Source organism: Camelina sativa, chromosome 8, assembly GCF_030686135.1.
Source record: "Camelina sativa cultivar CO46 ecotype springtype chromosome 8, ASM3068613v1".
NCBI lineage: Eukaryota > Viridiplantae > Streptophyta > Magnoliopsida > Brassicales > Brassicaceae > Camelina > Camelina sativa.
In genome coordinates this window covers 28,311,076-28,338,426 of record NC_141887.1, presented here as the reverse complement: position 1 = coordinate 28,338,426, position 27,351 = coordinate 28,311,076, and the positions used below count along the sequence as shown (strand labels likewise).

Below are 27,351 nucleotides of genomic sequence, written 5' to 3'. Positions count from 1 at the left end.
TTGTATGTATAACCTTTATTAACAACCATATCACACTTGTATAAATAAGCTTACGTCTTTTCATAATTTGTCATATGTATTTTTTAAATCATAATGGAAATTTAGCTAATAAATTATGAGGACAGAAGAGGCTATAAAAATGTTTATCTTTTAAACTTCATCTAATTCCATGCTTAGTATCAAATTATTCTTTTATTTATCCATAAATTACACGCTTAATTTGATTGAGAAGTTTTAATTTCAATCTTTTCATTGAAATATATCACTAAAATACTATACAAAATTTAATTCTGATATGTGCAATGGAAAAAAAAATCGCATTGCAAACAAAGATTAATCATTTTTAGATAAGTTTTTACTACAACCCTAATATTTTCAACATAAAAACCATTAAAACCTCCGATCCCATACAGTTGTATTTTAAATAGAAACAATTATTGGTAGCATATAAAGGCTTGACTTAATAAGGTCTCTCCTACGTTGACATTTTAATAATTACTAATGTTTCCAAAAGTAAAATATATTATTTTATTCAATATAATTCCTTATATAAATATACAAGAACATAAGAAAATTGCAAAAAAAAAAATAATAATAATAATCTTCTCCACTTTGCTAATCATTGATGATTCTTTTCTTAGAAGAAAGTTATTAAAAACTAGTTATAAAGATCATCCTTCCCCTCTAGACAACAATAGAGTACATATATAGCAGAAGACAAAGAAGGTTAATAATAACTTGATTATGGTTTGCACGTCGGCGACAAGCCAGTAAAACATATTCTCCTATATATTCATTACTATATGCGTAGAAGTAAGTAAATCGACACTGCGATTGTTGGTAAGCCGGCCATTTATTTTTCAACCATAGTGATATAAAAAAGCTGTTTGGAAGCTTCTTTACCAATCGTCATGAGATAATACATTTTAGATTTTGATTAGCAATGTTTTCTTAAGCATATACATTATCTTTTTACGTTTATGTTACTATACTGTATTATACCAATTCTTTTTTGTTTAACAAAGAAAACAACCTTTTTGCAGTTTTTAACCAAAAATAGTGCAAACATAACATAAATATCATGTCTTTTGTGTGTTCACAATCTATACAATATTCTATTTAATAAATTAGGTTTTCTTTTTGGTGACAAAAAAAAAAAAGATAGAGAGAAAAAAACGCAAAACAACAAAAACAATTTTAGTTTGGGTTAAGCAAAGAAACGTAATTGTTTGAGAAATAATACACTTGGTTGTTAAATAATAAAGTTTAATAACCAAAATTGCATCTCATCCTTAGTCGTAAACACCAAAAAAAAAAAAAAATGATATCTCTCACCATGGGATCAATCTAACATAGTCCAATACATATTACTACATAATAAAGTTGCGTATATGATAGTTACAAAAAATCACTACTAAGAAATTCTCATCTCTTAATATCCCCAAAAACTTCAGGTCCTAATTATGAGTAATGAGGAGTGCTGAACAAAAGAAGAAACAAACATAGAGAAGCTATGTTGTGTCTTCGATGGATATCTGAAAGTTCATCTAAATCTGCGTTTTGTCTCTCCATAAGCAACCACCCCAAGGACGGTTATGGAGTACCCGCCAATCCCCATAACCGTAACCGGGTTTTGAAAGATCAAGATCGAAATCACCACTGCAACTGCTCCTTTAGCATTTCCAAGAACCTGCAGAATGCGGAAAACAATCAACATTGTTAGTCTTGTTATCTCTAAGATCGAGCTCTAAAAGGAAGTAGAGAGGGAAGCAAATAGGTGTACCTGGAGGGTGAGGGCGCTTGTGTGTTTGGTAACCAAAAAGTTCAACAAATTGGCTGAATAAGCCATCACAGAGTTGACTAGAAGAAGTATCCACATGTACTGATGTTGTTTTGCAAGTGTCAAGGTCAAGCTGATCACGTCTGGTTCCATAACTAGCGTGACAGGAAGAAGAGCAATGACAGCTATTGGAGACATATACAACATCAGATTCATCGAGTTCAACTTTTCCCTGCAGGAGAAAAAAAGAAGAAGAGGAACAACAGAGAGATCATATATAAATGTTGGGGTTTGTGGTAACAATTTAGTTCTATTCGTTAAAATCTTAACCTGATAATAATGTATTGCAACATTCTACCTAAGAACCCAACCATTTCTGAGATTTCTTAATTAGGTAACAAAAGTTTCCTGATTTGATCCTCTTAATTGCTTTGCAGAATCTAAAGATAAATGAAGGCGTGATATATTATTTACCCCTCAGAAGAAAGTAGAATGCCTTGAAGAACAGATTTAAAGGCTCTTGCCGCCGTAGCACTAATGCACATAATGAACCCAAACCAGTGAAATCCTGGCTCACCCTACAAAACAAAACTGGTGCTTTAGATCAACATCATAATTCATACAAACACACACAAAATTAATAATAACACCAAGATCGTCTCTGCACAAAGGATATAACCAACCACTTGATTAAGCTTATAAAGATATCACCTTGCAGGCGAATTAAGGAAGGTTAGATCCCAATATGATGTTCTACCAAAAATTCTACACCTGATGATTAGACCATAAACAAAACAAAAAAAGGCTAAAGCTTTTTAGATTACTCAACACTCAAATTTGCCCTGATTTCAAAGTTTACACCTTTTGTCCAAGTTTAGGTCTTTCACACCAACATATGAACATCTAACTACGAATCAGTCATCTAACATCCAAATCAGATCCTCCAAAAAATCATGAATTTCAAATCTAGGAAAGCCCAAATTTTTCCATATAAGGGATTGTTAACAGAACTGAAAACAGAGGAAGAAGAAAGAATTGTGATTACCCCACTGGCGATGACAACACCGGCCACGACGGGAACAAGAGCACCATAAGTAACCCAAGCTTCTCTCTTGAAGGTCATAAGATAAGCGAACAGAGCGGTGAAAAACGGCGTCGTAGCACCGACGGCTTGATTAAAAGAGACAGGAAGGTAACGAAGCGAGATATTACCACCGACGACAGAAGCACAAAAGACGATGCTTAGCGTAGCAACCTTGAGGAACTGAGATCGAGATTTGAGGTGTTGGAGAGGAACAAGCTTTAGGAAAACGATTGATATGTAGCTAAGGATAGCGCAAGCGGACATGTGACACATTGTGAGAAAAATCGGGAATTTGAATCCGTAATTGGAGAGGAGGAACTTGTTGAGGAGAAGAACACCAATGTTTGATGAGTACCATGATATGATTAGTGTCGATATGAAAAGGGTTTGTTTCTTCGACGACGAAGACATTGTTTTTTTTTTCTGATCTGGTGGTTTCTTCTTCTTCGTCTTCTTCTTCCTCTTCGTCGTCCAGATCGAGATTTCGATTGAAAGAATGAGAGAAGAAAGAAAGAACGAGAGAGAGAGAGAGAGAGAAACAAAACGAGAGAAGTCAGGTCCTTGCTTTTAGCATGGGAACGGCAAATAAGCTTTAGATGAGAAATAAAAATCAAACCTTTTTCTCTTATTAATGTGTGTCTTGTTAACCCTTGTTTTACTTCTGTAGTAACGTATAATTTGTTTGTTAATTATTTCAAGAAGATATTATCAAATCCCATATTTGTATTTATCAAAAAAGAAAAACACAATTTTGGTATTACTGAACTACATAGATTTGGTTTTATTTCAGATGTTTTTATGAAATCTGATTATTCCAAAACCGAACAGTCTAATTTGTAGTGTCGGTTAGACTTAGTAGATCCACTTTGCAAATGGCATTGTTTGTAAATAGTTTGAAACCAGAGACAAAATTCTCAAGAGTGTCCTTTTAACAACACACACAGCTTTGATGATGATGAGGTCAACTTAAATCACATTCATTGACAAAAAGAAAAACTCAAAACTTTATTAAGATCTCTTCTAAAGTTTCGATTTTTTTGTTTCCTTTTCTTAATTGTAAAAGCGACGATGTCAGGGTACCCTCCGACGAGTCAAGGTTACGGTTACGGTTATGGCGGCGGTGGTGGAGGAAATCAACCACCGCCACCTCAGCCACCTTACTCATCTACCGGAAACAATCCTCCTTACGGATCATCGACCACCTCCTCAGCTCCTTACGCAGTTCCTTACGGAGCACCGAAACCACCGTCGTCCTCTTCCGCGCCTCCTTACGGATCTCCGAAGCCTCAGTCTTCGTCGTACGGAGCACCGCCTCCTTCAGCTCCGTACGCGCCTTCTCCTGGAGAATACAACAAGCCGCCAAAGGAGAAACCTTACGGAGATTACGGAGCTTATCCATCGCCTGGACCTTCGGATTACGGGAGTTACGGTGCTGGTCCTCGTCCTTCGCCGCCGTCCGGTCACGGCGGAGGATACGGAGCTACTCCACAGCCTTCTGAATACGGTGGTTACGGTGGTCAACCTCGTCCAGCGTCGTCTGGATATGGCGGCGGGTACGGAGGTTATCCTCCTCAAGCATCTTATGGAAGTCCTTTTGCTTCTCTGATTCCGTCAGGTTTTGCTCCGGGAACGGATCCGAATATAGTGGCTTGCTTTCAAGCTGCGGATCAAGATGGTAGTGGCTTCATTGATGATAAGGAGCTTCAAGGAGCTCTCTCTTCTTATCAGCAGAGGTTCAGTATGAGAACTGTTCATCTTCTTATGTATCTTTTCACCAACAGCAATGTCATGAAAATTGGTGAGCTTTCTTCTATATGCTTTTGATTTTGATTCGACAAACAAGGAGTGTTGTTAGTTTCTGAAGTTATACATCTCTCTGATTCTTGTTCATTTACGTTATCATGTCCATCTGTGTCTTAGATGCAAAACTCAAAAGATTCATACTTTGTCAATGTTTTTGTATGACCATGTTGGTAATTTTAACAATATTTGTGGACTTTTCCATGAATAACGTGCTACCCCACTGTCTCTATATCATCTTGTTGAATCTCTTGGTTTCATTATTTTAGTGCTAGTTGAATTTATAAATTATCATTCTAGTTGCATTCATTTCTCTTGCTAGCCTGGTTTTTGAATTGGTGTCCTGTACTGACTTGAGAAGTGTTCATGTTGTAGGACCTAAGGAGTTTACTGCACTTTTCTACAGTCTTCAGAACTGGAGGGTGAGTTTTTAAATGTTTTCAATGGTTTCATGAATCTTTATTGGGTTTGTGCTAGTGATATAGCATAGCAACATTGTTTGGAAGTTCACTCATGTGGTTTGTTTTGTGAATGGTTCAGTCCATTTTTGAGAGGTCGGACAAGGATAGGAGCGGCAGAATAGATGTAAATGAGCTGAGAGACGCGCTTTTGAGCCTTGGGTTTTCGGTTCCTCCTGTGATTTTGGATCTGCTGGTTTCCAAGTTTGACAAAAGCGGAGGAAAGAACAGGGCCATCGAATATGACAACTTCATTGAGTACGTTATTCTTTCCGTACTCTCTTTTCTTCTTCTTGCTGTGATCATTGCTCATTTGTTAACGGTATATGTTTTGCCTTGATGCAGGTGCTGTCTCACTGTTAAGGTACGCTCGCTCTCATTTACTCTGTTGCTCTCTCATACAGCTCCTAGATAAGTGTGCCTAGGACAATGAAACTGAAACCTTATTAGTTACAGGAATTACTCTTAGGAAGAGTTAAAGTCAAACTTGTCTCTCAACCCGAATATCTAACTCCATAATTTACATTATGCTAAGTTTGTTAATATTCTCAAATGTGGTGAGAGTAGGGGTCAGAACAGCAATGAGTTTGCCTTTCACTACTGATTGCATCTGAGACCGCAACAGTTAATAGTCGGTTCTTCTTACAATGTGGTTTGGTGATCCAAGTGTCGTATTTAGAAGTTAGTAAACTGATCTATAATATGATGGAAACTGCAGGGGCTGACAGAGAAGTTCAAGGAGAAGGACACAGCGTACTCAGGCTCAGCTACTTTCACCTATGAAACCTTCATGCTTACCGTCCTCCCCTTCCTCATCGCATAAGTTTTTTACGGTAACCTCAACCTGTTTGCTCATCTTGAGTTTTCTTTGTATGTTCTTTGTTGTGTGAATGCTATTGTTAATGGAACTACAGAAAGCTTTTTCGGTTTAGTTGAACTTAAAAGTTTATAAAAAAATACATCTTGTTATTATGGTTGGATACATTATGGTTGGATATATATTATGGTTGGATATAAAAAAATACAGAAAGCTATTGTTAATCAAACAACACATTATGGTTGGATATATTACATCTTGTTTATTGGAAGAAAACTTTATGCATATAGAATATTGCATAGTTTTGAATTTTAATAAAAAGAATAATTAAAAAAAAAATCAGTTATGGCCACCCCAATTTACATCTTCAAAATTCTTTTTCGAATTTTCTTTGAATGAAAATTAGGGCTCGGAGTTGCCTTGTCCTATAAGACAGTCTCAGTAAGGATTAACTCGTGGTATTTGTATTTTTGGACTTGGACTTGGACTGGACTGCTCATTTAAATAAACCAGACGTGCGTGAAGGGGTTGAGCCGGTCTTGCGTTCTTCTCATAACCCTAGTTATCAACAAAACATGTTTGATTAAAAAAGCAGAAATTCAAATGTGTTCTTGGTAAATGTTTATGTGAGAGTCTCGTATAGTTCTTACACCGCGACGAGCATCGGTCAATAAATCAATTTGCTGACGCGAAACAGTCCCCACCTGCATTATTGAACAGGGAATCAGATTTGAGTCGGGTTTTTATAGATTCTGGATTCTTGAATTCAGTTACAATTTGGTTTTTAAGTTTTGCTAGAATTATTGTTACCTTGCTGATGATGGTCCACATGACATCTTCCGTGCAAGGAGGAGTCGTGAGCGAACCACTATATTCATAAAATTTTGTAAGATCCCATCCAAATTCTCTTGGATCTATCTTTCCAATGCTGATCTCTCCATCTTGTGCGTCAGCAATCTTGTTGATCTTGTCCATTATCTACCGAAATTGTTAGAAGATAGAGCAAACAAATAAGTAGAGAGTTTCTTGAAAAGGATATAATTAACGGTATCCTAAACACAATCGCGGTAAAAAAAAATTACCCGTGAAATGAAAGCATTTGGTTCGCCTTCTCTGAAGAGAACTCCAATAACTGCTAAGTGTCCTTCTGCACTTTTGTGTACCATGTGAAGTTCCATGGCAAATCTAGAACCAAATTTAGGTTTGATATGTATTAGCTCCTATATATTAGAAATGATGTCAATGTTTTGTTTTGTTTTCCCTTACCTCTCTCCATTGAGAAAATGCTCTGAAGGTGCGTGCCAGTGGCTTTGAATCAATTTATAGTCGGTTTTATTGATCACGATCTTCCCTGCGTCCTCTTGCCATTTAACCTGACGTGCAACATATCAATCTTGCGGACTAATATTGATAGAAAATCTATATATTAGGTTTTTTTTTATTGGCTCGAATAATTTACCTTCATGTCGAATCCACGGTTCTTAAGAATAGCCTCTACTGGTTTGTAATATGTCTGAAGAATCTCTGTGGAATTGTGAACAATGCGTGCTATTTTTGGAGTAAGATCGATTGGTGATTGCCTCTTCCCCGTCCCGCAAATTTTCCATTCAGGCTTCATATCGCACCATTTTGAGGGATCGGCTATCTCACCGGGTTTGTAATGAAATTCAGTATCTGAATCATCTGGTAAAGATCAGGGAGAACAAGTGTCAAATATACTTCTCAAATCATACGTTGCGTTAATGTTCTATATATCTTGTGCTTAATCAATTCGTAGGAATCACAATGGTAACATATGATAATGTTCAAGGAGAGAACAAAAATTGAGATTTTACCTGCTAGAGATGAAGAAGAAAGAGCAAGAAATGTTACAAAAAGGATAATGGTTTTCATCTTTTGTTTTTTTCTTAATTTTTTTTTTCTTCTTCTCACAGAAAGGATAATGGTATTCTACATTCGTCAATTTATTGATGTCTTATATAAAAAAAAAAAAAATTAGGCAAATTTAGGAGTCTGTCTAAAAATCTCAATAGTTCTAAGGTTGAAATTTTTTTGTTAATTTTTAACTCTATATTCTATTTTAATATGTGATAGTCTATTTAAGAAACTTTTTAATGGTTATATTGGGTTATGACTCTATTACCTCTTGAAGATGCCTATTATTTAGCAATGAGGTCTAATTTTAAGCCAAACTTTGTATACTCCATTTTCTTTTTTATAAAACAGCTTCAGATAGTAAAGCTCTACAATTTGTGAGACACCAATTATGTTCACTTTCTTTTGTCAACGAACTTATGTCAATTTAGGGTATTCATATATATATATATATATATATATATATATATAACCTAAAACCCTAGTAGGCTGCGAAAACAAGTAGGCACCCAAATTTTTAACATGAATGTGATACACTAATAGATCGGATAGGCCAAATTAATGTTTCAGACTTCATACATTAAGTATTTGCTCTATATAGAGTATACCAAATAAATAAGTTCTTACATTAAAAATGATGAAGTAAAAAGTAGAAAACACCACACAATTGACAGCCTATGAAGTATGAACCCTATATAATCATGTTCGGAGCATTTGTCCGTTAAATGTCAAAATAGCATGCATTGTAATAGAATATGGACCCAATATTATTACAATGATGATTTCTTATCCTCTCTTTTGATCTGTCTCTTGTCGAATAGGAAGTAATCACTATTAAGATTTGTCACCTTCTTTTGAGTTATCTTTGTCTTATTGCTTAAAAGCATCGTAAAAGAAGAACATAATAATGGAGAAGCCACATGGTCCGACTATGGCCTAGGGAAACCATCACGTTACCAGATTTGGAGATAGGGTGCAACAAAACTTTATGTTTCTTCTCATCTTTGAGATTACGACTTGGATACTGGTTAGCCTATTTTGTTGGGTCGGGTTTTTTCTATTGATGTGGATTATTTTTGATAGACACAACTCAAATTTCCTTTTTATAATTAGGAAATTCTGAATTGTTTGTCCAAACATGAACGCTCTTTGATTAATAATCATACAAGTCAAGATCACAATGTAAATCATAGAAGTCAAGGTTCTTCTGTAAAGTTTATTACCTTTCGAAATTATAAGTAATTAACCTAGAAAACAATATATGATATCATTTCAGAAGATAGCGCACTCAATTCGAATTACCAAATCATAAAGAAAAATGGGTTTTTTTCTGTTTGTTTGAAAGTCTTTAGGACCAAAATTCGAACGCTAAACCTTCAAAACTTGCTTTGGACATACATACAGAGACTATAGACCACATCACAAAAATCTTGGATTTTGGAAAAAGTATATGAAGATAGACCAAAAACCCTAAATCCTAATCCATTCCATTATATGTTGATGATGACTTAAAATTTCTTGTATGGATTTTTTAATGTAATAGTTGGGTTCCACAAAATCAAACTTTAAAATATAATTTGAAATTCATTATAAATTTTGTTAAGGAAACCCGTATAGGCCACTAATTTTTTTACATGTGTAAGAACGTCATCATGACATTTAAACGAGGTAGATAGAACTTTCTCAGACATAATAACTAACTCATGACACCTCTCTCAAATCTCACGTATATATATATACACAAAGAGCGAGACTTGAGCCAGAGCACTGAACTAACTTGCAACTCTGGTTTTTCAACGTCTATAAAAAAACAAAGAACCAAAAAGATACTTCAATGGCGCAAACTACTGTAACTGTAGTGGCGACCAAACGCGATGCTCTAGATCCTTACATCAAGATTCTTCAGAATCGATCAAACGACATCGATGTCTCCTTCTCCTCGTACCTCAAGCCAGACAACAACAACGAACAACAACAAAGACAAAAGGAGCATGAAGATACTGAGCTAAGCATCTTCGAAGCTCGAAGTTACTTTAGCGAAAACGGAAGCAACGATAGATGCCAGACGAGGAATCTTAGTGGTCCAAGATTCTCTTCGGTTTCATCTGCAAAAGTGTCTTCTTGTACCGTAGGTCACACGGCATCCTCTGAAGCTAGCTGGAACAGCCAAACCGGTTTGCTCTCTAACAAAAACCGCCAAGGATCGGACCGAGATGGACGTGGAAGCAGCAAGAAAGGACCCAGATGGTTTTTTAGACGCAGGGCTTGTCCCTGTTCTAGCTCTAAATCGGTTCAAGTCCAAGAATCCAAACCAAGAATCGCAGTGCCCAAAACCGATTCTGACCGAGCCGTCTCTGACCGAGTCGTTCATCATCATCAGACGATATCTTCGCCTGAGCCAATAAGATTAACGATCCCTTCAAACACTGTGACTAGGTCCATCGATTACACCGCAAACAGAGAAGCTACAGCTCCAGTTAGTAATTTTAGTTTCCCAACTCTAAAGGAAACTACACAATCATCAGAGAAACCGGCTCTTAATCTGAATAAACCGGTTCTAAATCAAATTGAACCGGCTTTGCATCCGATTAAACCGGTTCTGAATCCCACTAGTCCTAAGGGAACCACCACAGACGAGGAAGCCACGAGCGACGCTAGCTCCGATCTCTTCGAGATAGAGAGATTCTCTACTCAACCCGCAGCTCGTCCGTGGGTCCAACCTGCATCCCGAGACTCGATAGACGAGACCATGTCCGAGTATGGATACGAGCCGAGTGAAGCAAGTGTTACATGGAGCGTTATGACCGCGGAGCCAGCCACGGCGGTTGCGGCTAACTTCTCCAGAATTGGTTTGTCGTCGTCTTCGTCGCTGGAGTTTAGCGGTAGCGATAAGAAGAGAACCGGGTTGCTGAGCTGTCGTTATGAGAAAGCCGTTATGGTTAGCAGCGGTCAGCGGTTGGTGCAACCGCTTAAGAGCGTTACCGTTCGGAACGATGTCACGGGGAAGGTGTTGTGCAACAATGGTAGTTCTAAACAATGCGTGACAAGTCGAGATATGCTAGATACCAAATCTTCGTTCTTGGTTTAGGTCCGGTTTAGTCCAATTATGTGGTGTTTTGGGTGCTTCTCCTGTAAAATTGCTCTGTTTTTTGTTTCGTTTCGGTAATATACTTGTGTAATGAAAGATTGTGTTGTTGTGAGGTAAGCAAAATCAATGTGTCCTGTATAATAAGACACTAATTTATCACGTTTTTTTTTTCAAGAACTGGGGTAGAATCTGAATTGAAATCCAAACTAATTGACAAAACTAACGTGTATTAGATTAATGATTTTGGATGATTTTATGGAATTTAGGAAATTTTAGATTTTGAGAGTTTTGAGTGGAATTGTGAGATTTTTTAATATCAAAAATATATAGAAAAAGAGTTTGTGATTTGGTAGATTTAAAAGAAAAAACTTTGGGTGATTTTGGAAGATTTTTAGAACATGTTTGAATGCTTTTTTGGGGTATAACTAAGGAAGTCATGAGTTAGGCTTGTAGAGTCGTAAATGATGTGAAGATGGTGCTAATATCATAAATGGTTCGTCTCAAAAATACTTTGCCGTTGCGTGCACGAAGTCGTTATGGTATTGACGGTTCTATGGGATTATAAGACAATTTCGTTTGGTAAATTGACATTATTTTTCAACAATGTATACGTTATATACGTTCGTATATCACAGAATTAAAAATGTCCCTCGTCTCCTACCTTAGATTAGCTAGATAGATTAGGTCAAAATCTTTAAGAAAATGACTTCACTTTTGAAGTTATGTATATATCCAAGTTAACCAAAATTGATCATTAACTATAATATATAATCCCTGGGTTTTGTTTAACTTCAATCTTGAGGGTTACAATTACAAACTTTAAACACCATTACACTTCTGGTGGGACCATGAGAGTCCATGACTCAGGATTTAATTATGTCTATCTAAAAAGTCTGATTTAAGATATAGTTTCTTGCTTGAAAGCATATTAATACTAAAGTCAAGAGTACGCCATTAGAAAATGTTCCATAGCTTAAAAGCAAACTAGACCTGTGAAATTAAAAATATATATTAATATAGTGTGTAAGTAACTTGACCCTCACTACAAGAAACCTCAATCATAAATACACATTAGCTCCAAAACCACAACACTGCACATGATAAACTAAACACACACACACACAAAAACACCTCAAAAAACATTTTGCCTAACTCCCCTTTACAACCTTCAGGGATCAAATCAAGAAACTCAATGGATCCACAAGGGATGGCCAAGAAAAGACTAGCTGTTCTCGTCGGCTGCAACTACCCTAACACAAGGAACGAGCTTCACGGTTGCATCAATGATGTTTTAGCAATGAAAGAAACTCTTCTGACCCGTTTCGGATTCAAACAAGAGGACATTGAGGTGCTAACTGACGAGCCAGAAGCAAAAGTGAAGCCGACAGGTGCCAACATCAAGGCTGCTTTACGTAGGATGGTGGATAAAGCTCAACCCGGAATTGGAGACGTCTTGTTGTTCCACTACAGTGGCCATGGAACTCGTATTCCTTCGGTTAAACCTGCTCACCCTTTCAAACAAGACGAAGCCATTGTTCCTTGTGATTTCAATCTCATCACAGATGTTGATTTCAGAGAATTGGTCAATCAACTTCCTAAAGGAACAAGCTTTACCATGATCTCTGATTCTTGCCATAGTGGTGGTCTCATCGACAAGGAGAAAGAACAGATCGGACCCTTTTCTGTCTTCAGCAACATATCTCCGGCCATGGAGACAACTAATAAGACTATAACATCACGTGCCTTACCCTTCAAGGCAGTCCTTGACCACTTGATTTCTCTCACCGGAATCTCAACTTCCGACATCGGGACACACCTACTTGAGCTATTTGGCGGCGATGCTGGCCTTAAATTCCGGTTACCGGCGATGGATCTAATGGATCTTTCGGAGACTATGACGGCCCGTGAAAGACACGTGGATTCTGGGATACTGCTAAGCGGGTGTCAGGCGGATGAGACGTCTGCTGACGTCGGCGTTGGCAACGGGAAAGCGTACGGAGCGTTCAGCCACGCGATTCAGACGGTGTTGAAGGAAAATGGAGGTGCCTTGAAGAACAAGCAACTAGTGATGATGGCTAGGGATGTGCTTGAGAGACTAGGGTTTCATCAACACCCTTGTCTCTACTGCAGCGACCAGAACGCGGACGCGACGTTCCTGTCTCAACTTTGATTTGTTGCGACCAATTGGATTAAGCTAATGAATTGAACCGTTGCCGTTTGTTTTATCACGTTTGTGTTTGGGCTTGTGCCTTGTTGTGGTTTAAAAAGAAAAAGGACGAATAAAAGTTGTTGATAATTAATTTATCAGGCTCTTAATTAACATGCTAAATTATTGTTTTTGGTGCTATAGAAAAAGGTTTAAAGCTTTTCTAAAGAATGTCCTAATTGTGTTACCAAGTCTGTTGTATTGGAGCTTGTACCACCAACATCTTGGGTTCAAAAAACAACACAAATTCTCTGCTACTGTTGGTAGAAAGTATCTTGAGCAGTTTCTCCACAAGAGGTAAAGCTTCATTTCATTAACTGTTTTAAGAAGCTAGGATTATGCACATGTTCTAATACACTCAGGACTGGACATCTGTAGCGTGAAGTTTATGAGATTGGACATCCACATGCGAATCCATAATCCAAATAAATTTTAATCCACAACCAGACATGCCAATTATATAGGTCACATAAGTGGAAAAACTATATTTTGTTGTGAGAAATTGCTTGTTGGGCTGGGTTTAGGTTATCCATAATGGGAGGTTTTAAGAAGGGTTTTAGTGGAGAACGAGGAAAAAAAAAATCAGATAAAAGGGGAAAAATATAAGAGAGCCTCTAATTTAGTATACTCGTTTATGGTTTAAGAGCCATACGTGTCACTACATCGTTGGCCAGAAAAAAAATAGAAGTATAAATTTTTTTCCCGAACGATCGAATATTTTCTTTCTTTCCCCTCTCTCTCTCTTTCTCTCTCGATCGAAGTCCAGTAAACGAAGGAGAAGTAATCAAACGCTATGGAATCAGAGGAGATTGGTCTCGGATTAGATAAGCAGGGGAGGAGATTGAATCTGGGGAGGCCAATCGGAGGATATTGAATCAAATCTGAGATTGATTGGTTTGATATTTGAGAGGATGTCGATTCATTCGGTTGAGGTTGAAGCAATTGGAATCAGAGGATAAGTTTCTCTGTTTAGTAGTATGAATTCGCGATTAGTTAAAGGGATTAGGGTTGTTTGGATTTTGTTCAAATTTTAGGGTTCTTGCTTGTCTCGCCTCTGTTCCGATATGATGCATATTTTTGGTGGAAATTGTCATTTTATTGTTGGTTTAAGAGGAAGCAGAAAAGCTTTGGTTCAGTTTGTGTTATTGTTTGATTACCACAAAGCAAAAAAGCTATAAGTTTGTCTTGACTGAAGCTATGTTGCAGGTTATACATGATCATAAGCTAGTGAAGTTGTGATCGCTGGTGGAGGAGTATCTGAAACCAGGTCTTTTGTCATGCTCGGTTCTGTAGGCTCTTTCGTTTGCGGCTCCCTCAGTGCTTTCTTTGCATATGTCCTCAGCGCAGTCCTAAGCATCTACTACAACCCGGACCATGAATACATGATCAAACAGATTGATAAGTATTGTTATCTCTTGATCGGTCTCTCTTCCGCAGCACTTATCTTCAACACGCTCCAGCATTCTTTCTGGGACATTGTGGGTGAGAATCTGACCAAGAGAGTCCGTGAGAAGATGCTCACTGCAGTACTCAAGAATGAGATGGCTTGGTTTGATCAAGAGGAGAATGAAAGTGAAAGAATCGCAGCTTGGTTAGCTCTTGATGCCAATAATGTGAGATCCGCCATAGGAGATAGGATCTCAGTAATTGTGCAGAATAAGGCATTGATGCTAGTAGCTTACACTGTTGGGTTTGTTCTACAGTGGAGACTAGCGCTTGTCCTTGTCGCAGTCTTCCCTGTTGTTGTTGCTGCAACTGTTTTACAGGTTTGTGTTCTTACAAAGCAAATGTGTACTCTTATTGTTGTTCTTACATTTTAACTTTGTTTTGTCTATGGAACAGAAAATGTTCATGACTGGATTCTCGGGAGACCTCCAGCTCGCTGGTGAAGCCATAGCTAATGTCAGGACAGTGGCAGCTTTCAATTCATTCAGAGGCAAAAATTGTTCGTCTCTACACTGCAAACCTTGAACCACCATTGAAACGCTGCTTCTGGAAAGGACAGATCGATGGAAGTGATTATGGTACGCTCAGTTCTGTCCTTAAAAGATGTTGCACTTTGTTGAAATGATTGTCAAATCTTAATTTCTCTTTCACTTGGCTTAACAGTTAGCAACATGATTTGGTTGAGAATATTTGAGCAAAATTTGGAGGATACAATTAATCATTTTCCCTTTTCATGGATTGTACTTCTATTTTATTATGCTGCACTTTGTTGAAATGATTGTCAAATCTTAATTTCTTTTTCACTTGGCTTAACAGTTAGCAACATGATTTTGTTGAGAATATTTGAGCAAAATTTCGAGGATACAATTAATCATTTTCCCTTTTCATGGATTGTACTTCTATTTTATTATGTTTAAAATTTTATGAAATGTAATAATTTTATAAACATATATCTTAATATGCAATAATTTCATATTCTACTTTATTTTTTTTTTAATTTAAAAAAAAAAAAATTAAGAGACTCAATATTAGAACCCACCATTAGGAAAATTCCTAATTTTTAATTATGCTTCCCAAAATTCTTATTCAACTTAAAGTACATCATATATTAATTCAAAATTATAAGAGCCCTAAAAATATAACTCCCATTGGAGTTGCCCTAGTATCATATTAGTAAAGATCCATATTCAATTCAAAACCAATTGCCAAATCAGTTGAGGGATCCACAAATCTTATTTTTTATTTATTTATATCTTAAAACAGACCACGAGAATCTTTATTTCCTCTCGCCCAATCAAAAACCCTGGAATTGTAATTTTTTTTCGCTCTCGTTCCCCTTCGATTAGCCGCGGTTTCTCCCAGTGTTTAGATTTCGTTGAATTCGTGAGAGGGCTTGAAGAAATCTGTTGTTTGAATTGATCTCTGTCTACTCTGCTCGACAATGAAGAAGCTTGACCTAATAAGGGAGAATCTATACCTAGGCGATATATGCGCGGCTGCTGAGGTTCTCGAGAAAGGTAGCTCTGAGATTTCTCACCTTCTCACAGTGTTTCACTGCCCTTACATGACTGAACTCTACGATAAGTGGCGTAACGCGAAACTAAACTCAAAAGTAATCAAGGAAGTGTATGTTGGTGGTGATCAAGAGGAGTCATTACAAGAAGGGAGAGAGTTTGCGAGTGAGAGCGCCTTGCCATCAGGCAGTCTTTTGTATTCTATTGAGCAAACTGGTAAAGCTCTCAAGTTTACAAGAATGGTTGTGTTTGCTCACGATAAGGAATGGGAGAATCTCCTTGATTTTTTCGATCTCTGCTTGGATTTTATCGATGCTGGCCGCAAAGACAAAGGTGTTTTAGTTCATTGCTTTGCTGGACAATCTCGAAGGTGAGTTTTTTTTTCTTTAACATCTTTATTCTCTGTTTTCCTCTGTTTTCTTTACGTTTATGTTTGAAGCTTTCTCTTTATTTTTTTCCTTCAGTGCTTCTGTGATCATTGCGTATCTGATGAGGACTGAAAAGCTGTCTAGCAAAGGTATGAATTACGATTTTTATAACTAAGAGTGGTACTTGACATGCATATCTCTGATGATTTACCTTACATTGGTTGTATTGTTTTGTTCTGTTTTTACAGACGCTTTGACATCACTCACGCTAGTCCTAATCCTGGCTTCTTAAAACAGGTGCATACCATAGATAGCTTTTATGTTATAGTATAGTTTTGGTTTACACGAGCTTTGCAAAGTTATGTGTATGTTCATGATAACCACTAATGCTTTTTTACATCTTGCAGTTGGATTTGTTTGAGAGAATGAACTTCAAAGTCGACCGTTCCAGCTCTATCTACAAGCACTTCCGTCTAAAAGCTTTAGGTATTGATTTCTTTCTTTCAACCATACTAGCTTTTTAGTTTATGCGTTCCCCCTTTTGGTCATGGATCTGATACAATGAGACTGTGTGTTTGTTTGCCTATATACCAGGTTACTTATATTGCAAGGATAACAAATTTGACAGATTAAAGTTAAGGGCTGATCCGGGATTGTTAAACGAGAGTTGTGGTAGTATGTACCAGTGCAAGAAATGCAGGAGAGTATTGTTGTGTCAGGAGCAAGTAATAGAGCATACTCCAGGTGAGGCTGATTCAGAGTTTGATGACATGTTTAAAAACATGTTTGGAGAGGTTAACAAGAATCCTGGTGAGGTGAACCAGTGTACTTCTATATTTGTAGAGCCTCTCAGTTGGATGAATGAAGGTACTATTTATATAGATACTCTTCACAAGCATATTATGTGTTGGTTTCTTGATTGATCTTAAATCTTAATCATCTCTCTTGTTATATGTCATTTTCAGCTATGGAAGATGATGTGTCGGAAGGGAAGCTATTGTGTCCAAAATGTCAAGCTAAGGTTGGAAGCTTTGACTGGTCGGGAAGTTACTGTAGCTGTGGAAGCAAGATTGTTCCGGCGTTTCAACTTCAGATGAGTAGCGTCGATGTTATCACTGAAGAAGAAGAATGAGAAGTAAAGAGTCTAGGCTTTGATCTTTTAGCGCAGCTATTGCTTCAGCATCGAACCATATCATCATCACTTTAATATGAAAACCATAATTTTGTACTGTTTCTCTTAAACAATTAAGGCTAAACCGGTTAGTTTGAGGGCACTTTTGTATTTTGTCCTCATAAACAAATTGATTGTGGGGCTTTGAAGCCCAGAGTCCATCAAATTGATTAGACGATTCAGTTAATGACACGTGTACGGTCGATCGTTGTCCGATTCACGGAGGTTGTGTTTGATCACTCTGCTGGAGACACGGTATGCTCAGAGTGTGGACTTGTGCTTGAGTCTCACTCCATTTGATGAGACCTCTGAGTGGAGAACTTTCGCTAATGAGACTGGTGACAATGATCCCGTCAGTGTCGGTGGACCAACTAATCCTCTTCTCACCGATGGTGGTCTCACCACCGTCATTTCTAAGCCTAATGGCTCCTCCGGCGACTCTCTCTCTTCTTCTCTTGGTCTGGTTCTAACCCTGATCGTGGCCTCAATTTTGCTTTCAAGACCATTGCCACCATTGCTGATAGGTATGGTTCTATGCCCTTTACTTATAAGGATCAAAATCTTGTTTTGGGAGTTGTGGTCTATGGAAAGCACTAATTTGAGGAGATTGCTGCAAAGTTCTGTTTTTTTAGCTGACATTGTTGCCTCAAAATCCAAACTTTGTTTTGTAAGTGAGAAGTGTGAGAATTAAATTTCAGTTATCCCATCCTGTGAACTCTATTAGTGAAAGCTTAGATCTTTTCTCATGGATTGAAACAACTCTCGTTATCAGGCATCAAGATATGTTTCTTTCTTTGAAATAACTCGCCATAAAGTCAAACAGTTGGGGTTGGAAACAGGACAGTCAGTAGAAATGGGGACTGTACACGCCGGTGACTTTATGGTGAATAACTCGCCATAAAGTCAAACGTTTGGGGTTGGAAACAGGACAGTCAGTAGAAATGGGGACTCTATCACTTGTCATCATTTTCTTGTTTCTCCTTATTCAAGTGATATAGATTCTTACTGTTCAGAGACGGTTTTGCTCCAATCTTGGTATGAGCAACCAAACCGTGAAAGCAGCTCTAGAATCTGTGCACAAGTCGGAGGAGTTTGATATTAGGTAAGTAGCTCATAACCATGTCTCCTTGAACCCTATGTTTCTTATTATCTGAATATATCGTCGTGTGGTTTATGCATTACACTCGGTGTAAACTTCTGCAGGAGGAGTCCCATATCAATCGCAGCAGCTGTTGTTATCTACATCATAACACAGCTTTCCGATGACAAGAAACTGCTTCGAGGTCAGTTTCATGGACATTCCCTTTCGCAAAACAAAAAGATAATCTTTCTAACTGTGAAATTGAGCCTGCCGATATATCAGTAGCAACCGGAGTTGCAGAAGGGACAGTAAGAAACTCATACAAGGATTTGTATCCTCACCTTCCTAAGATAATACCAGCTTGGTACGCCAAAGAGGAAGACCTCAAGAACCTCTCCAAAGCCCTTAGGTCTCATTTATACTTTTTCTTGTCACGTATGAAACATTTTACCACTCATTCAATATGTACGTTGAATTTCAATTGAAATAATATGATTTAGATAGAGGTAACACAAGATTTTAATAAAAGCCCCACTAGAACAAAATTTATGTTTTCAGTTTTTGTTAACTAGTCGTCCAACGGATCTCAATGTGAATAATGCCGTTTCTGGAATTGATAAGATGGTATTTCTGGTTGATCCTTCCATTGACAACAACATCCTCCAGATTTATGTCTACATGTCCTAGTTCCTCCTACATAGAGAGGAAGAAAAGGTATAAGTTGGCATGAGTCTGTCTGCTTGAAAACTGGTTTACAACCAACACGAATGTTTAACTGAGTTTTGTTCAGGCTCAGGTCAGGGTGTGAGATATTTACCTTGGATCGAAAGTGAAAGCCAGTTCCTTTACTCATGACCTCAACGCGTATACTCTCTTTCACTGGCGGCTCCTCGAGTGTAAACTGGAATTCCTCATTCCATCGAGGGTCTCGTGTTTTCTTCAGCATCTGTTCAAGAAACGGTGGTCATTAGAACTCAGATGACATGATGCATTTGAGTTTAGTCTCATCATGACCCAAACAGTTCTGAAGTAGCTTATACGCAAAATGCAGGTTTAGAATGTACCTTTGTTTTCTTCTTTTCTCCTCCCAAGAGAACAACGGCATAAGGGTTCGAGTGTTTCTTCTTGCCTTCGACATCTTTGGCAGATTGGATTGTAACTGAGAGTAGACCGGCTTGACTGAGAAAATCATCGTCTTCTGATGATTTCTCGTCTGTGCTTTCTTTCCTCTGGTACTCATCCTTATTTGCGTTTCTACTCTTAAGGCTTTCTTCTCTGAATGGCACATACCTGAGGTCCAACTCTAACATTCCTCTTTTTTTCTTGTCCACAGAATCCACAACAACATTTGAGTTCTTGATCAGGTCAAGATTAAATGCTTTCTTCTCACCCGTGTTAAGCTTCTGCAAGGGGATCATCTGCATTCCCAATCTGTCGTGCCCTCCGACCTATGGAGATAAAGAGAGCAGCTTCAGTAAGAATAACACAAAATTTTATACTAGAGAAGAAGCCGGATCATGAGATGCATAGACCTTGTCCCAGTCAAAGACTTCAAGTTGAAGGACTTGTGATTTTGGGTCCTTCACGATGAGCTTGAAGTGTTCATTCCATTCTGGGTTTAAGTTCCTCTTCTTTATGGTGGTTTTCTTTGCTGGAAGCTTTTCTCCAGTCAAGCTAAGCTTGACATAAGGGTCTGAAGTTCCCAATAAGTCCTTCTTTAGGAGATTACGAGCTCGAATAATGTTCACATGTAGTAGTCCAACAGGTTTCTTTACATACGCTCTACATCAGAAGTAAACTTATACATCAGAGGAAAGAAACAGAGAGATCTCATGATTTCTAGTTACATTGTTCAAAAGGTTGATCGACACTAACGTTGAAGCATCAAGAATAGGTATCTCAAGCACTTGTGGCCAATGGTACATGCTTGAAACTTGCCTTTTAATAGTTTCCTGCAAAATCATGAGGCAAAGATAAGTTTTTTTGAAAAGATACTGATGAAGGAGCATCTCGTTTGACTATAGATAAACACCATAATCCAACTCCTACCGATAGGAGGATCATCAATGCAGCACCTGAACATATCTGTAGAGACCCGGTATGGACATGAGATCTCCACCAAGCACTTTCAATCCAAAATCAACATGTGGCTGCATAGAGGAATCATGCTGATCAACATGTGGTAAAGCAAGTAACTTTCAAATCAGTTCTGAGTCACTTTTATGTGAGATGTAGCTACCTTTTCCATTAATGAAACTACAACCATTCCAAAACAAGGGAAGGTTGGCAGAAGAGGCTTCAGCGCTACACGAATTGTAGCAAAAAATTGGAGATCTACGAGCTGCAAAGGTAAAAGATGATAAAACTTCGTGTTTATGGAAACGAAGAGTAGTAAAGCTTTGCATTGCTTGTGTTCCATTATCACTCTTACTAACCTGAACTCTAATTCGTAAAGACATCACCTTTAGCACCAAAACAATGTTGGGATTGCCTGCCCACTTTATTGATGGTTCTAACAGAAGCTCCTTCTCGTTGGTCTCATAGAACTTAACACCTGCAGGAGAATTAGAGACAAAATGTCGTGAACCATTAGCAGCACATTGAACATAACTGTAAGAGATCACAAGAACTAAATGGGACCAAGGATTTACCGTGAATTGTTGGTGGAAGCGTTCCAAGACTCAGTTTTTCAAACTCAATAGATTCTATACAGAACTTCCCAATATAATCTGCAAATATAGGTTGTGCAGAACTCCGGATGATCCTGCAAATGGCCTATACAAGAAAAAGAAAACTAAAGCTTTTAAACAGAGTAGCCAAATTTGATGTAAAGCAAATCAGAACAAGAACTAAAAAAACAGAACCTTGTCGAGGTAAGGCCACATGTATGAGAGAAGTCTGTTAAACCAGTCCACCTTAATGTAAAACACACCATCAGTCAGTCAGTCATCGAGCTTAGTTGCTAAAGTCCAACAACATAATCCTTATAAAAAAAATGTGACTCACTCTTTCATAATCTGGATTCTTCATCCATAGTGGAATGTCTGGTAAAAGATCAAGAAGGACACTGATACTAGTCTCAACAAGTGGCCTCGCAGGTGGATACTGCAATGTGTTAAAATCACTAACCAGCAATCAAAACAGTAAAACCAAATTAAAGGCTCAAAATTGATGCCAGCTACATGATAAAAGTAACATGCTTTAATACAAAACTAGGCTCTCAGAGTCAGATTCACCACCATCATGCTTTGTTTGTATATCCTCAAAATCAACAACTGAAATCGATCGACCAGAATCTTTTAAGCTTACCCAGATGATGAAACAAAACAGAACAAGCCTCAAATATAACGAAACAAAAAAAAAGAAAAAAAAAAGAGAAAAGGTTTTACTTTACCTCTTGGTGTTTAGGCTTAGAATAAACCAAGACGAAGAATCCAATGATGAGACCAATAGGGATTCCGATTGCGAAACCAAAGATCCCCAACACACTAGTCAAAAAGCCCATCTTTTTGTTTCTCTCGATGAAGAAGAAGAAGAAGAAAAAGTCAGTATGATTATTATGTGAAAGATGGCAACGAAGGAGAAGGAATCGGGTCCAACACGGTAACGAAGAAGAGAGCCTCTCTCTCTCTCTCTCTCTGTTTCAAACCGCCAAAATTGTGTTTCCGATTAGTATTTTATTTTCTTTTTTGTTTTGTGTTTGTAGAGAGGATCAAAAAATCACGAGATGTGTTTTTATTTACGTAGCCGACGTGAAACATGAATTTTTATTATCCTTTTTCTTGTGTTGTGTGTGTGTGTTTGTGCTTGCCTCTGTGTTCTGTTTGTTGGTTGGCCTAATCAACTTGTGTTTTGATTTTTTTAGCTTTCTTTGGAAATAATAAAAAAGAAGATCATCGGAGTTTAATTACGTTTTATGGTCCCAACTACAATTTGTTGGACTACTATTGGAACTACAAAATTCATATCTACGATTTTATTGGGTGAGTTAAGATACTTACCTTTTAACTTTTCGATATTGGTTTTTTTTTTTTTTTTTTACTGCTGATATTGTTTACATCAGATGATAGAGTTGATATAATTTCTTGTATATACCAAAACATTATCAACGTATCTATGAAAAGATTTACACTGTTTATTTTTGTTTTGTAGAAATTACATAAATAATTAATATATTATTGGGATACATTTTTAATTTGCATTATTATTGTCTAATAAAAATGTCTATTTAATTACATACAATTAAACATAAGAGGTAATTTCGTAATTGGTTTAATTGTAGATTTAATCTTTATTTTGAAGGTAATGTTTTTATTGTTATCTATACTAAGAGATAATCCCAAAAAAATTCTACTTTTTTTTGTGTGTGTATGTTTAGTTCTTTTTTTTTTTTTTGTAACTGAAAGTTTTTTTTATGTACTTTCTTTTCAGTCGCCAAATAAATAAGGAAATTATGAGACTAGTTGTGTTTCGGTCTTTCTATTTTAATTGTTTACTTCTTCTAATTAAAGATTAATCAAAGTCAAAAATACCTTTTTTCCTATGTTACTTTTTAAATATACCCTTTCATGTTGGTCATTTTCAAAAATGCTATTTTCCTATGAATAATATCACTAAATTCTAAACCCTAAACTCCAAATATTAAATCCTAACTCCTCAAAACTATATCCTAAATGTAAGATGAGAACCCAAACCTAAAAAAAAAATCTAAAAATTAATTTAACACATTGAAATTATGTAAAAAAAGATAAAAATGAAAATGTTCAAAAAAAAGCTATTTTTGAAAAGGAATATCCAAAAAGGATATTTTTTAACAAATTCTGTTTAAAAAAATGCATTCAGTTTCGAAATCAACATCACAAAACCCGAACGAAAGCCGGTGCTGTTCAAATCAATATCTGCATGCATTTATATATTATATAGGACAACGACAAATATTCTTAATCGTCTTATATCTTGTTTCTAACGAAACCAAAACAACCTCATATTTCCACGTATTTCTCAGTCGTGACGAAAAAGAATACGCAACACACAAGATACCCAAAACTTAGTTTTGTTTGGAATCATCAATCACAAGACCTCGAAAGACGTTTGACATCACACATCGTTATAAGTAAGTTTCAATAAAATTTGTTTCTCTCGAGTTGATTCATGCATTGGTCATTTTCATTCCACACACGCCAATCGTTATATAATTCATATTTTGACATATGGAATAATATTGGTCGAAATTTCGAATTATCTAAAATTTGTCAACAGAGAACCCTCTAATTTGACCAAGAAAATACCATACAAAAGCTCAGGAACCTTATCGGCTATACAATACCACCTATACGAGATATTTTATTAAACTTCCAAAGATTGTATAATCAACTTGTGTTTTGATTTTTTAGCTTTTTTTGGAAATAAAAAAAAAGAAGATCATCGGAGTTTAATTACTTGTATGGTCCCAACTACAATTTGTTGGACTACTATTGGAACTACAAAATTCATATCTACGATTTTATTGGGTGAGTTAAGATACTACTTACCTTTTTAACTTAGCGTTATATATATTTTTTATACTACAACCTGATATTGTTTAAATCAAATGATAGATTTCTTGTATATACTTAAAACATTATCAACTTATCTATAGAAGATTTAAACTAATATTTCATTTTTATTGTCTAATAAAACGTCTCTTTAAATACAATTAAACATAAGAGGTAATTGGTTTAATTGTAGATTTAATCTTCTATATTTATTTTAAAGGTAATGCTTTTATTTTTATCTACACTTAGAGATAATCCCAAATATTTGTATATAGTAGTATATAAAAAAAATGCATAATAATATGAATAAAAAGAATAGGACTATAATAATATGTATGGGCTTCACGCAGGCCGGAACTAAATTCAAGGCCCAACCGTTTGTTCGTAACTATGGATCCCAAACCAGAATAAATAAGAGAATTAATAACACGCACACACAACAACAACAACAACAACAACAACAAAAAAAAAAAAAAAAAAAAAAAAAAAAAATCTCCAAAACCTAAATTCCTAGATCTGAAATTTTCTTTTTGGATCTCTAGCTAGAATCACCATGGAAGAATCCGCCATCAAAGTAATCTTCTTCTCCTTATGGATTTTCTTCTTACTGGCTCTCTCTTTGATTAATCTCTGCTTCTCTGTAATGGTTTTCTTATCATGAAGTATATATATATATATATATATATATAAATGTAAGAAAAAGTATTATTATATTATGAGGTGAGTAGAAGAATTTCTGATTAGATCTTCTTCTGTACCTTTTTTAGGGTCTGAAAGTGTTTGGTGCAGACGCTCCAAAACCCCGGTAAATTTTTTTTTTTTGGTTCTCTGATCATAGTAGTATTTATTATCACCACCTCTAATCACAATCAAATTGTTGATTAATTAGCGTTTTGACGACGGTTTCCGTTGAGGGATATGACACTTCGCTTCCAAAGTATCTTGCCGAGCTCTCGTTGAGAAAACTTTTCTCTTCATGTGGAGAGATTTTGTTTTGTCGTGTTTCCAGACACTATGGTAGGGGTATCCTCGTCAAGAAGTACTTAAATTTTCTCATTCATGTTTAATAATTAAGTAATGCTACCAACTCAAAAAAATTCTTCATTCTTTTAACTTTTTTTTTTTTTTTTTTGGTATTTGTACTCGATCGTTTAATTTACATCAGTGTTGCCTTCGTGAGGTTCGAGGGAGGAGCTCCGGAAGAAAAGGCGTTGAAACTTAATGGAACTGACTTGGGAGGATGGACTCTAATCGTTAAGCCTGCAACCTGGGATCTTCCTTCTTCTGTTGATCCTATGTCTTTTGCTACTACTGCCGAAGAACAAAGGTACATTTTGATAATTAATATTATCTCTATCTACTAATCCTTTAAGTATCTGTTACATATGTATATGTTTTCTAGCCAGAGAGCTTTTGTCGTGTTACTAATTTGGTTATTTCTCTCCTTGAATCAATCAATCGATCAATCAATATCATTATTATTATTTTAGTTAGGGTCCGCACTAAAGGAATTGACACTTCGCTTCCTAAGATTGATAACCAGATCGCGCTATGTAAACATTTCTCTTCATGTGGAGAGGTCTCGCAGGTTATTGTTATCTGTGATAGGTTTGTGGCTTTTTTCCTTCCTAGCTACAAAATTGTTTTTTTTTCTTTCCCAACTCTCCAAAGTTATATTGAATTCTAACTAACTAACTAACTGAAATTTCCCTCTGTCTCTCATACAGCGGTTTAGCTGACATTTTTATAAAAGGAGAAAGATGTGTAGAAAAGGCGCTGGAACTAAATGGATGTAAAATGGGAAATAGGACTCTTTCTATTGCACTTGTTGTACCCGGCCCCCCGAAAAGAAAGGGCGTCACCAATTCCTGTGGCAAGATGCACCCAAGTACAAATTTGCTCTTTTGCTTATTGATTTTTTTTTTTTTTTTGTTATGCAAATTAAAACCTCTCATAAATTAGTTTCGTTGTTTATACTTTATATTAGGGTTTTTTATTGACCCTGTTACTAAGAAGATGAAGAAGCCACAGACGGAGTGGGCGAGAGAGATGCTGAAGAGGATGGAGATGAAGATCGAGAGGGACAAGAAGGAGAAGAAGATGGAGAAGTTGATGAAGAGGACGATGAAGATGAAGATTAAGACCGTAGAATCGTAGATGGAGAAGTAGAAGGCTCTCTCTTAGGAGAAGACTAAGCCTCGTTGGTGTTGTTAGCTATGATACAATGCAACCTTTGTTTTCTCTTTTCACTTCGGTTTTTTGTTTAAAAGTAAGCAAGCTCAATAATCATCATCATCTGCCTGCCTTTCTCTGGATGTTATAAATAATTTTACTTATTAAGCTCAATATTTGTTATCTGCTTTTGCACCGTTTTGCTATTACAAATGCAGCCTTTGTTTTCTAATTTTTATTACTTCGGTTTCTCCTTGAAATCACATTCACATGCCCGATGTCATCAAGACAAGACAAAATAAAAACATCTTTACGGAACATTTAATGTTCTATCACTCCTCGTTATTACTTAGTTGCATTCTCTACTTTTTTACTCAAGGATACACGTGTCTAAGTGTGTATTAGAGGATTATCTCATCTACTAAGAACCAAAAAGGCACGAGTAGACCGCGATTATCTCATCAAGTGTGGAATGTTAAAGGATACTGAAGATAAAGACAATCCACATCTACAAATTCAAGGAACATTTTTGCTGACTTAGCTCCCTTCAGTTTGCCCAACATTGAGTTGAAACAGAAGCCAGGAACAACAGATCGGGACGCATGAGTTCTGCAAAGCTCATTACGAGGGCGGTTTTTCCGGTGGTGGTGGCGGTTTCGGTTTCTAACTTGGACATTGAAGAATCATGTAACCTACGACTGAACTTTTCAAACTAGCTATACTCCAAAACACAGTTTACCTTTCTTTCATCAAAAAAAAGTTTTGAGCAATGTTAATCATAATGGTGCATCATTTCGAACTAAAACAAATAACACATAATCAACACTATCTATAACACAAATCCCAAAATACAACAAATATAAAAGCTCTCGTTGCGATTCTTAAAATTTCCAATGTGGAGACTCGAGAAAAGCTCTCTTTCTCTCTCGAGTTATATCCACAGAGAAGAAGAAGCAG

The 27,351-nt window shown here is 36.6% G+C and overlaps 10 protein-coding genes and 2 pseudogenes across 26 annotated transcripts; 9 read left to right on the top strand and 3 right to left on the bottom strand.

The window, feature by feature from the left end:
• Positions 1–1,249: 1,249 nt before the first annotated feature.
• On the bottom strand, positions 1,250–3,571 carry LOC104708706 (UDP-URONIC ACID TRANSPORTER 1). The gene is made up of 4 exons (XM_010425319.3): positions 2,826–3,571; positions 2,255–2,358; positions 1,784–2,012; positions 1,250–1,690 (listed from the first exon to the last, which is right to left on the bottom strand). Exons 1-4 carry the CDS (start codon positions 3,273–3,275, stop codon positions 1,544–1,546), a joined length of 930 nt encoding a protein of 309 aa, XP_010423621.1. The 5' UTR covers positions 3,276–3,571; the 3' UTR covers positions 1,250–1,543.
• A 77-nt stretch (positions 3,572–3,648) lies between these two features.
• LOC104708704 (calcium-binding protein CBP) lies at positions 3,649–6,891 on the top strand. Of its 6 annotated transcripts, none has more exons than XM_010425316.3 (6): positions 3,713–4,662; positions 5,040–5,086; positions 5,205–5,380; positions 5,468–5,486; positions 5,841–5,955; positions 6,346–6,891. In XM_010425316.3, exons 1-5 carry the CDS (start codon positions 3,933–3,935, stop codon positions 5,943–5,945), a joined length of 1,077 nt encoding a protein of 358 aa, XP_010423618.1. In that variant the 5' UTR covers positions 3,713–3,932; the 3' UTR covers positions 5,946–5,955; positions 6,346–6,891. The 6 variants fall into 6 exon arrangements, with proteins under 6 accessions (XP_087316940.1, XP_087316942.1, XP_010423618.1 ...); XM_010425315.3 differs by having other exon boundaries at positions 6,453–6,633; XM_087460816.1 differs by lacking the exon at positions 5,468–5,486 and having other exon boundaries at positions 3,689–4,662; positions 5,205–5,396; positions 6,453–6,891.
• On the bottom strand, positions 6,068–7,958 carry LOC104708705 (alpha carbonic anhydrase 3). Its single transcript, XM_010425318.3, has 7 exons — positions 7,775–7,958; positions 7,399–7,622; positions 7,206–7,312; positions 7,022–7,124; positions 6,750–6,917; positions 6,590–6,643; positions 6,068–6,497 (listed from the first exon to the last, which is right to left on the bottom strand). The coding sequence occupies exons 1-7, from the start codon at positions 7,830–7,832 to the stop codon at positions 6,378–6,380; spliced, it is 834 nt and encodes a 277-aa protein (XP_010423620.1). The 5' UTR covers positions 7,833–7,958; the 3' UTR covers positions 6,068–6,377.
• Positions 7,959–9,576: 1,618 nt separating this feature from the next.
• Positions 9,577–11,089, top strand: LOC104708703 (protein PHYTOCHROME KINASE SUBSTRATE 4-like). Its single transcript, XM_010425313.3, has one exon. The coding sequence runs from the start codon at positions 9,649–9,651 to the stop codon at positions 10,900–10,902; it is 1,254 nt and encodes a 417-aa protein (XP_010423615.1). The 5' UTR covers positions 9,577–9,648; the 3' UTR covers positions 10,903–11,089.
• An 825-nt stretch (positions 11,090–11,914) lies between these two features.
• LOC104708701 (metacaspase-9) lies at positions 11,915–13,231 on the top strand. Its single transcript, XM_010425312.3, has one exon. It carries the CDS (start codon positions 12,095–12,097, stop codon positions 13,070–13,072), a length of 978 nt encoding a protein of 325 aa, XP_010423614.1. The 5' UTR covers positions 11,915–12,094; the 3' UTR covers positions 13,073–13,231.
• Positions 13,232–13,821: 590 nt separating this feature from the next.
• Positions 13,822–15,441, top strand: LOC147940561 (ABC transporter B family member 1-like). Its single transcript, XM_087460813.1, has 3 exons — positions 13,822–14,874; positions 14,951–15,132; positions 15,218–15,441. The coding sequence occupies exons 1-2, from the start codon at positions 14,386–14,388 to the stop codon at positions 15,077–15,079; spliced, it is 618 nt and encodes a 205-aa protein (XP_087316939.1). The 5' UTR covers positions 13,822–14,385; the 3' UTR covers positions 15,080–15,132; positions 15,218–15,441.
• Positions 15,442–15,995: 554 nt separating this feature from the next.
• Positions 15,996–16,611, top strand: LOC104709948 (uncharacterized). The gene is made up of 2 exons (XM_019228847.1): positions 15,996–16,438; positions 16,533–16,611. Exons 1-2 carry the CDS (start codon positions 15,996–15,998, stop codon positions 16,609–16,611), a joined length of 522 nt encoding a protein of 173 aa, XP_019084392.1.
• A 502-nt stretch (positions 16,612–17,113) lies between these two features.
• Positions 17,114–17,568, top strand: LOC109125984 (putative inactive dual specificity protein phosphatase-like At4g18593 pseudogene; annotated as a pseudogene).
• A 225-nt stretch (positions 17,569–17,793) lies between these two features.
• LOC104709947 (transcription initiation factor IIB-2 pseudogene) lies at positions 17,794–19,216 on the top strand (annotated as a pseudogene). The gene is made up of 3 exons (XR_015563692.1): positions 17,794–18,274; positions 18,380–18,709; positions 18,811–19,216. The product of XR_015563692.1 is annotated as a transcription initiation factor IIB-2 pseudogene (transcript).
• On the top strand, positions 18,549–19,173 carry LOC147940560 (transcription initiation factor IIB-2-like). Its single transcript, XM_087461346.1, has 4 exons — positions 18,549–18,566; positions 18,621–18,709; positions 18,811–18,890; positions 18,974–19,173. Exons 1-4 carry the CDS (start codon positions 18,549–18,551, stop codon positions 19,171–19,173), a joined length of 387 nt encoding a protein of 128 aa, XP_087317472.1.
• Positions 19,143–22,674, bottom strand: LOC104708700 (synaptotagmin-3). 8 transcript variants are annotated; one of them, XM_087460812.1, is made up of 13 exons: positions 22,083–22,497; positions 21,928–21,963; positions 21,695–21,793; positions 21,553–21,603; positions 21,340–21,463; positions 21,124–21,242; positions 20,928–21,029; positions 20,738–20,838; positions 20,564–20,640; positions 20,221–20,470; positions 19,753–20,136; positions 19,506–19,634; positions 19,143–19,381 (listed from the first exon to the last, which is right to left on the bottom strand). In XM_087460812.1, exons 8-13 carry the CDS (start codon positions 20,750–20,752, stop codon positions 19,253–19,255), a joined length of 984 nt encoding a protein of 327 aa, XP_087316938.1. In that variant the 5' UTR covers positions 20,753–20,838; positions 20,928–21,029; positions 21,124–21,242; positions 21,340–21,463; positions 21,553–21,603; positions 21,695–21,793; positions 21,928–21,963; positions 22,083–22,497; the 3' UTR covers positions 19,143–19,252. The 8 variants fall into 8 exon arrangements, with proteins under 8 accessions (XP_087316938.1, XP_019084526.2, XP_087316937.1 ...); XM_019228981.2 differs by having other exon boundaries at positions 20,764–20,838; XM_087460811.1 differs by having other exon boundaries at positions 21,695–21,812; positions 22,083–22,392.
• Positions 22,675–24,658: 1,984 nt separating this feature from the next.
• Positions 24,659–26,582, top strand: LOC104708698 (nucleolin 1-like). 4 transcript variants are annotated; one of them, XR_015563463.1, is made up of 7 exons: positions 24,659–24,796; positions 24,990–25,027; positions 25,112–25,261; positions 25,388–25,549; positions 25,754–25,830; positions 25,950–26,110; positions 26,210–26,582. XR_015563463.1 is itself a non-coding variant. In XM_010425306.2 (7 exons), the coding sequence occupies exons 1-7, from the start codon at positions 24,776–24,778 to the stop codon at positions 26,377–26,379; spliced, it is 816 nt and encodes a 271-aa protein (XP_010423608.2). In that variant the 5' UTR covers positions 24,659–24,775; the 3' UTR covers positions 26,380–26,582. The 4 variants fall into 4 exon arrangements, 2 of the variants coding, with proteins under 2 accessions (XP_010423608.2, XP_087316934.1); XM_010425306.2 differs by having other exon boundaries at positions 25,717–25,830; XR_015563464.1 differs by having other exon boundaries at positions 24,661–24,796; positions 25,713–25,830.
• The last annotated feature ends 769 nt before the right edge of the window (positions 26,583–27,351 follow it).